The following is a 13,380-nucleotide window of genomic DNA, read 5'->3' as shown; positions in this document are numbered from 1 at the left end:
TCTTTATATTTTAAAGTTTGTTCTTTCTTTAATATTTATATTTCTATATTGGTTATAAGCATTTTTTTTATACGTTTTTTTTTTTATTAAACTTTTGATTGTTTTTTTAACACGTTGTTTCATATGTATTTTTTTGTTTGGTAATATATTTGATTTTTATAAATTAGGAAAAAAATTTATGTGTGTATTTAACTTGTCTTCAGTTATTATTTTGATTTTTATAAATTGGGAAAAAGAATATATGTGTATATAATTACTTACTATTAAAGAATTATTCATTTTTAAGAGTATTGTACTTTCTTATTACTTGTTTAAAAAGTTTTAAACTGTATGTTTCTGTTGACTTTTTCTATAAAACTTAGAAAAAGAATTTCCTTTTACAATGTTAAATAACAATCATAATTTATCTTGTTTCTTAATTTAACCACTTTTTTTTTTCCTTGTTAAAAGCCTTTGAAAAATGTTTTAGCCTGTTGAACGACTTTATTGACTTAGTATAGTTCTTCCGTTTCGATAACGAAAGTTAAAGAAACGATTCCGAGCAATTTTCATAATGTCTTTAAAAGCTAACTAGCTAGTTGTCTTGCATGTAAACATCACCACCAACAAGGATATTGTCATGGTTAACATATATACTTTCGAAGATTCATATGAAAGTTGAGACTGCCACTGGAGTGCTAGAAACATCACTTTTTAATTCAACCTTTCTCTTGTAGCTATTTAATTCACTTTTTAAATTTCACTGTGAATTTGGCATACAGTTTTAGAGAGCTTATTATTATCAATTAATAAACTATTGATGTTAATATTTTTTTAGTAAAAGATAGTTGTTTAAAAAACTAAAATTAAACAGTATTTTATGAAAAAACTAACGATTTATATCAGATAGCCAAGAATAGAACGTAACATGTCTATTTATGTGTGTTACACTGCTATCAAGTTATGTCATCAGCCAGCTTGAAGCTTCACCCACCGAGTGAGACCCATTTGTTTGCATCTAACAATCCAACCATACAAAATGAGTTGTATCCACACATTAGTAGTTAGCCCAATTGCCGGGCCCATTAGCCATCAGGGACCAGATTTTGACAAACTTTGCCTAATCGATCTAATACACCCCCACCACAAATAAATGTATTTATTTCTTTGATCAGTTAATTAACAAACACCCAACAATGACTTTTTGTTTTTGGATTAAATTGTTTTATCGTTTTTCAAAATAGGTAAACTTGTTTGTACACAATGCATTTCATGTATAGAGTTGTATCTTGAATCTTATCCCTTTAAAATGTTGACTTATTACAAGTTTTGCTAAAGTGATACCTTCTATGGTCAACAAATATACTAGTTGCTTGATTATGGAGTAAATTGATACATGTGATAGTGTGACAACAAGTGAAACTTCAATCAATAAATATTCTAAAAGTCAAATACAAATACACATTATACAAGTGTATAGACGTGTGATGCATACATTGGTGTATAATGTAGAAGTTGTATATAGGATTATTACTCTTCCTAGTTCCTACAACTGAAGTAATATAGGTTATATATACATGATATTGATTTGTATTTTGAAAAATTATACCGTATATATAATGATAATATAATTAAAAAAAAAAAACGATGCTATCTATCATCTATGTCAATTCCTTCTCAAAAAGAATATATTGTAGTTACTAGATAAAAATATTAAAATATATTATCTAATATCAGATTAGATATGGCAATGATCCACGTGTGAAACTATCATTAGCTATAATTGGATATCATGTTGGGCCCTAACTATGTAATTTACAAATAATTATATGCGATAAAAGGCAACATTAATGGGGTCCAAGTGACTTGTACTATGATATGGCCAAGATTTGAATCAAATTTGGAGGTGGCTTTAGCCACATATTTTGTGTGGTGGATAGAAATCCCGACCGCTGTCACATGGTTTGCTCAAAGTCATTGGCACTTGATATTACTTTCAACCAAAATGTTCCCAATTCCCAACTTCAAATTGGCAAGTGCATAGATGAATACAAAAAGTCTGTCATGTACATTGTACAGTGTACCAAATTTAATACAAAACTAGCAACTATAAACTCTTATTTCATGAACTTTAGACGTGTCGAAAATCATGGTTAGCCGGGTAAGGTATCAATATCGGTTGATTACCGAATCTACGACTATGTTATTTCGTTGAATAAAGTCTAAACATTGACATTGATTATAATTTCTGATATTACTCGTATAACATAGAAATTAAGTAGCATATGATCATCTAGTGTAGCTGATAAATCTTGTACAAATCCAATTTCGTTTATATTTCTTGTTTTGTCAATAAAGATTGATGAGTATTACCTAATTAATTTGGGAATTTATCACAATTTTTGATAAGTCTACCATCATTCTACTTATATTACGTGTTATATCAATTAAGCAGTGATAGATTAATTAAATTGATAGGAATGACAACAAAGAGAAGAAAGATCAATGAATGAAAAAGTTCAAAAGTTGAGTTCATTGCACAATGTATAACTTTACATAGTACATAGTGAGTAGTGACCCAAAAAGACATTTTACCTAACAATAAAAACAAATACAGTCCAATCTTTGCTTGTTTCAAGCTAGATCTACATGGGCCAAGTGTGATAACTCTAAAGTCACAGAATGACAGAAAGACAGGTCAGAAAGTGGTAGCAATGACAGGAATATATCATTTGTTTTAAAAACTACGAGTAAAATCGTAAATTTTTACCAAACACAACAATGATAATAACATCCAATCCTATCAAAATGGCTAAAACACAATGTTGTATACTTGTATACAAGTTATAAAAAATTTCACACGGCCAGTAAAAAGTTACTTAATCCGGCTCACTCCACAACTACAATATGATATCATTTTGTAATGGTTTTACTTTTGTTTAATCATAAAGTTGAATATTGAGATGTGGCTAAAAAAGTGACCACAAAGTAATTATAATTTTCTTGTTAATGTCCAAACAAAAAACCCAATTAAAAGTGGATTAAAAAAAGGCAACATGTATGACTATTCCATTATATAACCACATATAACACATATATCATCATCATCACCTTATCTTCCCAATTATATCTTTAAGCCCATGGCTGCACACACCAATAGAGTTTCTCTTGCAATGGAGAGAACTGGCCAATGGTAACACCCACGATAACTAAACACTAATTACTATCTTCTTCTTCTAATAATTTTCATACTAATAATCATATATTTTTTTGCTTCAATCTTTAGGGTATTCTCTCAAGATATCCCAACTGATATTCTTATTCAAGTTGGTGAAGCAAAGTTCCCTCTTCACAAGGTATATACGCAACCTTAATACATGTATAATTAATACTTTTTTGCTTGTTAATTATGAACTTAAGTGCTATGGTTAGCAAAATTTTGATAAAACTAACAAAGAAACAAACATTAGAAATGTAACATGTTCATTTGTAACTTTATATGTAGTGACGAAGTCAGGATCTTAGATTTGGGGAAAACATTTTACACTACCAGAAATATAGAGTTTTATAGATACTTTTTGGGTAGCCATATATTGCTATAACTTACAATTACTGAATTAATTACATATAATGATATGATGTAACAGTTCATGTTAGTAGCAAAGAGCAACTACATAAGACGATTAATACTCGAATCAAAAGAAGCCGATATGGGAAGACTAGACCTATCAAATATCCCGGGAGGAGCTGAAATATTTGAGAAAGCCGCAAAGTTTTGTTATGGAATAAATTTCGAAATAACGGTACATAACGTGGCAGCACTTCGTTGTGCTGCCGAGTATCTTGATATGACTGATCAATATTGTGATGGCAACCTTGCTGGCCGAACCGACGATTTTCTTGTTCAAGTAGCGTTAACAAGCCTTTCTGGGGCTGTTGTTGTGTTGAAATCGTGTGAAGATCTTCTTCCCATTGCTGAACACATTAATATCGTTCAACGATGTGTTGAAGTTGCGAGCGCGAAGGTAAAACTTTTAATCCGCGCTTAATTACTCACTTAGAATAAAAAAATATTTTTAAATTTTGAATGGCGAGAACTTTTTAATTAGAGTTTATAGTCCAAAATAACCACTAGTGGCGGATAAAAAATTCCCAAATCAGCTCGATACGCAACTTTCTCACATGTTTTGGGTTCGATTTTTTGTATGCGAGTCTTTTCTCTAATGGTAGATCATGGACACGATAACTTAATAAAATATTTTGATTTGCAGGCATGTAACGAAGCGAATTTTCCAAGCCGGTCACCCCCAAACTGGTGGACAGACGAGTTGTCAATCGTCCACATAACCTTCTTCGAAAAAATAATCGCCTCAATGAAAGCACGAGGCGCGAAAACACTTACACTCGCTAGCGCGATCATAACCTACACCGAACGTTCTTTACCCGATTTAGTCCGTGACCATTCTGGTAGTGGCATAAAAGCCTCAATTTCAATCTCCAGCACAACCCGAAACCAACAAAAACAACTTCTAAACTCAATAGTTGCCTTACTCCCAGTAGAAAACCACCGGGCCTCATTTCCTATTAGCTTCTTATGTTGTCTCTTAAGAACCGCGATTTTTTTAGAAAATGACGATGTTTGCAAGAAGCAACTAGAAAAACGGATATCCGGGATGTTGGAACATGTTACAGTTGATGATTTGCTTGTGTTGTCATACACTTTTGATGGGGAAAGGTTGTTTGATTTGGAAAGTGTAAGAAAGATCATATCCGGGTTTGTTGAGAAAGAAAAGAGTGTGTCGGTTTTTAATGGTGGCGATTTTAGGGAAGTGGCGTCGACCGCGATGCTTAGAGTCGCAAAGACTGTTGATGCATACCTTGGTGAGATCGCGACCGCGAGTGAATTGAGTATTTCTAAGTTTAATGGTATTGCTAATTTGGTACCGAAAAATGCCAGAAAATTTGATGATGATCTCTATCGGGCTATTGATATATTCCTTAAGGTAAGCATTTTTTTTACAAAAACTGAATGATCCGTTTTGATAGTTGGACTCTCAAAACGGATCATTTCCCTTGGTTTTCATTGACACATGAACATAAAATAAATTTTGACTCGTAATTTACAGGCTCATCCGAACTTGGATGAAATCGAGCGTGAGAAAGTTTGTAGCGTAATGGATCCATTCAAGCTCTCATACGAAGCAAGGGTACACGCCTCGCAAAATAAAAGATTGCCGGTACAAATAGTTTTGCACGCACTTTATTTTGATCAACTACAACTTAGAAGTGGCAAAAACGAAACAAACGTTCCGGATGCGTTGAGTATGCGGTCTCAAGTACAAGCGGACGTGTCGTTAGCTAAAGAAAACGAAGCCTTAAGATCCGAGTTGTTGCAAATGAAAGCGTTTATATCGGATTTACAACACAAGGGTCAAGTGGGTTCGACGTCTGCAAGAATAGGTAACCCGAAGAAGCCAACCTTCTTCTCGTCGATGTCTAAGAAATTCGGCAAGTTGAATCCTTTCAAACACGGATCGAAGGACACTTCTAATATCGAAGAGGGCGACGAACATGAACATACAAAGCCGAGAAGGAGACGTTTCTCCATCTCTTAAACGTACTAAAAAACTTCACTTTTGAATTACTCAAGATTGAACTAGATTAGTTGGTGTGAGGTGTGATTTTTTCTTGTTAAAAGTTTTAAACAATTGTTTAAATCGTGATTGGTGTTTTATTTTTTGTTATATGTCAATGTATGTAATGTAATTATAAATTATACAAGAGTCTTAAAAGTGTGTTTGTAGAAAATGAAAGAATTGTAATTCCTAGTTAGCTCAAGTGGTTGAGTACATGCCTTATAAATAGGAGGTTTTAGGTTCAAGACTTGGAAAGTACATATGAAGTCTTTTTATGAAGGCTTGTCTTGGGTATACTCAGGTTCAAGTCTGAGAGGGCAGGGTTTGCCTCTATTGATCGTCGTACCTTCGGGCGGATTAGTAGGGGGTTTTCCCCCATCGGGTATTTGAAATAAGCATTTCTACTTCGAGGAAGCTCTCTAACGCAGACTCGGTTAAGACAATGTATGTTAGACCTCTTGCTGTCGAATCGCGAAACGAAGTTCTTAAGCGAAATTCACCTTTAAAAAAAAAGAAAATCAAAGAATTATTCTCGATCGACCCTTGTTTGTTCGCTCTCATATATATCACATGTCATAGTTTATATTTGTTCTTGTTTTAGCAACCACTGAACAACCTACAACTCCGCGCCACATTGCCTCGTTGGTACGATCATAAAGATTCATTTTAAAATTATGATTTTTTTTTATATATATTTAGAGATGTTATATGTACATTCAAATTCAAATTGGTTTGGCTAATCACAAGTTACAAAATATAAAAAATTAAAAAGTGTAATTAACAAACCGGCAACCTATCACAACTTTTTGTGTCCAAACTTATAAAAACCGAAAACCTATTGTGGCCAAACTCTAATACCACAATAAACTCCACAAAAAAATATTCTCTCTATATATGTGATGATTTAACTATCCCTTCCTCCGCCACTATCCCAATTGTGACAATGGCATCAACAATGAGTGTCGACCCAAAACCCATCCGAGTCACCCAAACCCAACAACCCAAACCCAAAGAAGACAGTCTCTACGCACGTCTCATGCGCTACCTCTTGAGGTACCGAGAAGAGGTGAAACGCAACCAATCGGTACCCCTTGATACAGAGATGATCGATACCAATAATGGAATTGTAGGATCGACTACTGGGTCTAATAATTTTGATCAACTACAACTTAAAAGTGGCAAAAACGAGACAAATGTTTCTGATGCGTTGAGGATGCGGTCTCAAGTACTACAAGCGGACGTGTCATTAGCCAAACAAAACGACTTGCTCTCGTCGGTGTCTAAGAAATTTAGCAAGATGAATCCTTTCAAACACGGATCAAATGACACTTCTAAGTTCTAATATCGAAGAAGGCGATGAACATATAAAGCCGAGACGGAGGTGGTTCCTCCATCTCCTAAACGTCCCCGAAAACTTCGTTTTTGAATTACTCAAATTTGTACTAGATTAGTTGGTGTGAAGTTTGATTTTTTCTTTTTTTAATTCGTGATTGGTGATATATTCTTTATTTATGTTAATCTATGTAATCAAAAAATTATGTGTTCGTTATCAAACAATGTACAACACTCGATGATAACTTACAATAATGTACTCGTTTTCAGCTAGTTAGAAAAATCATTGATCATGACAATTATAATTTACAACGGGATATTCGCCTATCCACAACATGATGATTATTATAGGTGAAAAACAGTTTAAATATTACTACATCTATACACAAAATTCAGCATTATAATAAAGAAAATTTACATAACAATTTATGATACATAATCAATTGGAGTTAATTTTTTCCACGTAGCAACTATGGTTATCTTTCCGAATTGAATACAAATTTGAATTTTAATCCAAGGAAAGGTTTAATGAGACAATTAAGGTCTGTGCTTATAAGGGAGAGCTTCTTGGAGCTTCTTGTCATAAAAACAAAAAAAAATATATTGTGACCCCACATTTCAGCGTCCACAAACTTCTTCATGTGAACTCTCCAAGACTCACCACAAGGACGATGGGTGTCAATAAGCTTCCAGAATGGTCTCAAGACGCAAGCCATGGACGCTTATAAGCACCACCCTAATAATCTCATCATGACTTATCTACAGATTCACCCTAATAGGCTCTTTGAACTGCAAATAGAACTGTTAGTTTTCAAATTAAGGCAATCTAAAAAGAACTATAGATCACTGTTATGATGATTAAATTTTTGTGGGAATGTTGTGAAAGCTGGACTGGCCACTATAATGGATCAAATGAGTTTGGGTTGAGACGGGTCAGTTTTAGCATGGGCCAAACAGGTTGAAATGGGCCAGTTTTACCCTCTTACAATGAGTACAGTCTTACCCTTCAATTCACTTTTATATCTTTGTGATTACAAAACTGACTTTTTTTTTTATAGAAATAAAATATACTAGTATGATATTTTGCTAAATTTAGTTGCCCATTAAAGATAATATACAGGTCAAGATCAAATAATCAGCCTATTTACTAATGGATTGAAGTACTAAATCTATAAGAAGTAATAACATGAATTGGCTGCTTGTTGGAATGTCTTGTCCATTCTCTCTAAACTTATAATTGTATCAGCTAAATCAAAATCTGATCAAATATATTTTAATATACTGAAAAACAATTGTTATTTTTAACTTAGTTCATTCTTTCGGTGCAAGCTTTATCATGTTTAACATTTTTTTTCCAATTTAACCTTCATTAGAGTTTGTCTTGCCATAATGTACGAAGATTCCTATTTGATAAAAACCCCCCAAATATTAAAAAAAATGTTACGAATAAAAAAAATCATGAAATTTAAAATTAAAAGGGAAAATAAATCTGAGAAGGTGTCTAAGGCCGGAGAAAAGGGAGCCGATGGTGTTGGTGGCGGTAGAAGGTGGCACATCTGATGTGTGTTTGGGTGTGATCGTGGTGGTGGTGGTGATTGACAACGGGATTGGATAGAAAGGAGAAGTGGATATGGATAGAAAAGGGAGGCGTCAACAAAGAGAAAAGGTGGTTTTTTGGTGTGTGTGTAGTTGTAGGGACTTTTTTGGTATTTTAAAGACCAAAAATTTAAAAAAAAAAAACAACAAATGAATGTAGCCTTTGTTTCTAATAAAGAGTAAAAATAAAAATAAATACAAAGATATCACTTTTATAAAACCGATATTAAAAGTATGTTATATTGAAAGAGTAATCAATTGCTCATTAGAGTATAAATGTAAATATGTTATATAAATTTTACAACCAAATATATTTAACAAAAGTTGGTAGGCCATTAAGTAGATATATTTGACTTTAAGAGGATCTACCCGGGTTTCGATAATTAAATAGATATATGCATTTGTTTAAAGCATAAGTAATAGCCCTAGATAATACCTTAAAAAAAATTATATAAGTACCCAATAACACACACACACACAAATTATTAAGTAACCATCTTGTCCCTTCCCACGTCGAGTTCAACCACCCCGAACCATACCAGCTGCTAGCGTATTTGACACTCATGACACCGATGTGATAACCCAATTTTGTAGATACTAAAATGCAGAAGCAGTAACAGAAAAATAAATCACAAAGAGAGAAAAATTAAAAAGTTGATGAAAAATAAATCTAAAAGGAGCAAAATGTTAAAAACCTATAATAAAATTTAAAAATCTATGAAAAATTTAGAAATACATGACAAAAATAAATTTTAAGGGGGCATTTGACCACCTTGCCCCCCTTTAATACCGCCACTGCTGACATGTACAGATCAGATTAGACATGACTTTATTGGCGATCTGATATACTACATATCATAATAATGTGTTTGGGGCAGAACTATAGTCCCGACTCTAGAAACATTCAAGTTTTATAATCTTAAGCAACTTAATGTTGACAATTAACTACATTGATATGTAGTTAGAATTTCCCTTAATACATGTATGTGTTTGTTCATATATGTGTATGCATACATCAGTTTTGGCTCGATTAATCATAATATAAAAAATTATAAAGTGTAACCAAACCACACAACACCAATTACCCTTTTTTTAGTTCAGTTTTTCGGTTATGGATCAACCATTTCAATTTGATCTTACAATTCTGTTTTCACGGGTGACCTTCTTTGGGATGCCCAAGTCATGTAGAGATTACCAGAGATAGGGTTCTTTCCATTATCTTTTTTTTTTTTAATATATAAGTTGATTAAGAAGTATCTATAAAAAGTTTCATAACTTTTGTGTCTAAATTATAAAAACGAAAAACTATAGTGGCCAAACTGAAACACCACAATAAACTCATCCACAAGAAAACTTTTTTCCTCTATATATCCTTCCTCCACCAGATTCCCAATTTTTCCCCACCGTCATAAACCACCACCATAATACTACACGACATAATACTTTATTATACATGTATAAGACTATCCACATCAGTTATAGATTATATGTTTTAAAAATTAGCCTAATCAACATGATGGCACGTCAATTTTTCATTTATTCTTCACACAAACACTTTTTACACACAACAATAATATAGCTATCATTGTTACAAATAACTACATAACTTTTACATCAATAACTTTATGGCTTTAATTTTATTCTTTATAAAAACCTTATTTAACAAACAATTTTATATGAAATGTAAATAAATCAACTAATACAAATTTTAGTTCAATTGTATAAACTAAAAAAAAAAAAATTAAATTATACTTATCATAAACTACAAGAATTCAAATATTATAACTTATTACTTCACCGCTAACCTTACTCTTTCTATCATCATTTTCTCATACTTTCCTCTCTCCCCTTTTACACTCACATAATGCAAAAGGAAAAAAAACAATGATCTAATTAAATCATTATTTGTGCATAATCAACTACATAAATATATCAGCTAAATCAAAACAAACCTGATTACTGTAAAGTTTGGATCTCATATTATTTTACTTGATTTTAAACCCGTGTCTAATATACGTGCTTACAACTTTATCAATATAAGATGTTACTTTATTATGATTTAAAATTTTGTTCATAATTTTTAGTAATAAAAAATTGATTTATATTATAAAACTTTGAGTTTTATAGTGAAATATTTTTAAAAGTATGTTTATCAAATTTGTTTATTATGACATAAATAATGATATTTGAATATTACAAAATCATAATATGTATATCAAAGTTATAGATTGTGACATACTTTATCAATATTTGAATATTAAAAAATCAAAATAGGTCACTATCATCTATTTGATTTATTGTTACACAAGGTGATCTTATATTGTTATTTTATATTTAAAAAAGTAATATCTTATTTTTAGATGAAACATATTCCAATTATTTTAATTAGAATAAATAAGAAAATGGTATATACCTAGGAACCTTTTAGTCCCATCAAAGAATTATTCCTCACAAGCTAGCGACCTTGCAACGCTGCCTATAAATATTATATTTTTACATGCTTTATTTTTCGTATATGTGTCATGATAATTACTACAAAAAAACTTCAAAAAAAAAGGATAATAGTACAAGTACTTTTAAAATCTTTATATTTCTACATTAAATTTTATTTACTTTTTAAAAAGTAATTGCACATATATTAATTTTTATTTACTTTTAAAAAGCTATTAAAAAGTGTAAAATAAAGTCAAAATTGAAAACCAAAGTCAACTTTGTAATTGGTCAAAAAATGTAAATTTGTGATTGGTCAATAAGTTTTTAGAGCAACTACCTTTTAGTATATTAAAAGATTTTACGGAAGAAAAAAATTATAAATAAAATGTTGAAAATGTTTTTAACTAATTAAATGATGGAAATCTAAAACAAAATTCTCTAGTCGATAACTACAAATTGTAATAATTATAAATTAAATATTTAGTGAGAGTAAAAAGTGTAAGTTATTGATAAAAAAACAAAAAAGTATTAATTAGTGAGATTGTTTCTAGAAATAGTAATATTAACATAATATACTAATATATTTGGATAATGATTATTAAAATTTTTAATTTATAATTAAATTAACAATGACATCATCAATTTTCAATTTGATAAAATCGAGAGATATGATTGGTTAATAAGCTATTAAATTAGTTATATAAAGATAGAGCAAGATAAAAATAGATCTCTATCTTTGTAATAAATAAAAGATGATTATATTCCACAAATATTTTTATAAAATTTATGATATGGCAAGTCTATGTTTTTTTCTTAAAAGAATTCTATTTTAATTATGATGTCATATGATTTTTGAATTTTTTTAAAATAAATAATCCTTTAAATGTTTAGTAAAAGTCTTAATCATTTATTTAATTAAAATGACATTTTTCTTTTATAATTTAATAGTCAATCTTATTTATAAACTACTACTTATATTAATAACAAATGTGACATAGATATATTTTTTTAATGTATTCTTTTAGCTGGTTTGAGCCTGATTTTATTAATTAGTAATATAAGAGCACCCCCAATGGGTGGGGTGAATACTATTCAATACAATGTCACATCAGCGCCACATCAGAAAAACCTATTTCCTATACATTTTCCTCAATTCACACCAATACCCAATACATACCAATATATATCTAGGACCCACCATTTTAAATAATATATATTAAAGTATGTGAGAGAAAAAATAAAAAATAAAAAAACAAAACAAACAATCCTCCGTATTCACCACCACAATTTTTTAATACACTCTCCAATACTAACCCAATACATAACACTCCTAATGGTATTCATTCGTATTGAAATCCAATACTACCCAATACTATGTACATTGGGGGTGCTCTAATAATTTATCTTTTTGTGTCCAACTTAAAAACCGAAAATCGTATTGTGGCCAAACTCTAATACCACGATAAACTCCTACACAAGAAACAATCTTTTATCCCTATATATATAGGAATGAGATTTCCTCAAGTTTCCCTAACTTGACTAGTCAAGTTGGGAGGATCTTGATCCTTGATTAAAAATCAAAGGCTAAGATTAAATAAGTATCATTGAATCTTGGCCTTTGATTTTTATTCAAGGGTCAAGATTCTCCCAACTTGACTAGTCAAGTTGAAAAAACTTGAGGGAATCATTTTCCATATATATATATATGATCCTTTGCTCCGCCCCTATCCCAATTGTGACACTGACATCCACAATGTCGACTGTCGACCCAAAACCCATCCCAACTACGCAAACCCAACAACCTGAACCCAAAAAAGCTAGAGAGTCTCTACGCAGCAAGCTCTTGAGGTACCGAGAAAAGATGAAAAGCAACCAATCGGTACCCCTTGATACAGAGATGATCGATACCAATAATAAACGTGTCATTAGCCAAAGAAAACAAGTTGTCGACGTCTGCTAGAATTGGTAACTCCAAGAAGCAAAACCTCTTCTCGTCGATGTCTAAGAAATTTAGCAAGTTGAATCCTTTCAAACATGGATCGAAGGACACTTCTAATGTCAAAGAAGACGACATCGACCGTGAACATATATGAAGCCGAGAAGGAGGTGGTTCTCCATCTCCTAAACAAACCCAAAAACTCCACTTTTGAATTACTCAAGATCTTACTAGATTAATTAGTTTGTGTGAGGTGTGATTTTTTTTTGTTTGAACCGTGATTCGTGTTTTATTTTTTGTTTATGTTAATGTAGGTAATCAAAGATCGAATTATTCTCAACCCCCTATGTGTTCGTTATCATATCATATGTCATGGTTTATATTTGTTATTATCAAACAATGTACAACGCTCGATGATAACTTACAATAATGTACTCGTTTTCAGCTAGTTAGAAAAATCATTAATTC

The 13,380-nt window shown here is 31.3% G+C and overlaps 1 protein-coding gene across 1 annotated transcript; it reads left to right on the top strand.

The window, feature by feature from the left end:
* Positions 1–3,072: 3,072 nt before the first annotated feature.
* LOC122606681 (root phototropism protein 2) lies at positions 3,073–5,787 on the top strand. Its single transcript, XM_043779524.1, has 5 exons — positions 3,073–3,172; positions 3,266–3,335; positions 3,627–4,004; positions 4,251–4,982; positions 5,106–5,787. The coding sequence occupies exons 1-5, from the start codon at positions 3,120–3,122 to the stop codon at positions 5,592–5,594; spliced, it is 1,722 nt and encodes a 573-aa protein (XP_043635459.1). The 5' UTR covers positions 3,073–3,119; the 3' UTR covers positions 5,595–5,787.
* Positions 5,788–13,380: the final 7,593 nt, after the last annotated feature.

The sequence above is a fragment of the Erigeron canadensis genome, chromosome 7 (genome assembly GCF_010389155.1).
Source record: "Erigeron canadensis isolate Cc75 chromosome 7, C_canadensis_v1, whole genome shotgun sequence".
NCBI lineage: Eukaryota > Viridiplantae > Streptophyta > Magnoliopsida > Asterales > Asteraceae > Erigeron > Erigeron canadensis.
Note: the sequence above shows the minus strand (reverse complement) of the source record. Positions and strands in the feature narration are given on the sequence as shown.

Bases quoted from the DNA above. Each gene is read 5' to 3' on its own strand.
- LOC122606681 (XM_043779524.1), top strand. From the start codon at position 3,120: ATGGCTGCACACACCAATAGAGTTTCTCTTGCAATGGAGAGAACTGGC. The intron at 3,173-3,265 runs GTAACACCCACG...TTCAATCTTTAG, and splicing joins ATGGAGAGAACTGGCCAATG to GGTATTCTCTCAAGATATCC. The intron at 4,005-4,250 runs GTAAAACTTTTA...TTTGATTTGCAG, and splicing joins TTGAAGTTGCGAGCGCGAAG to GCATGTAACGAAGCGAATTT.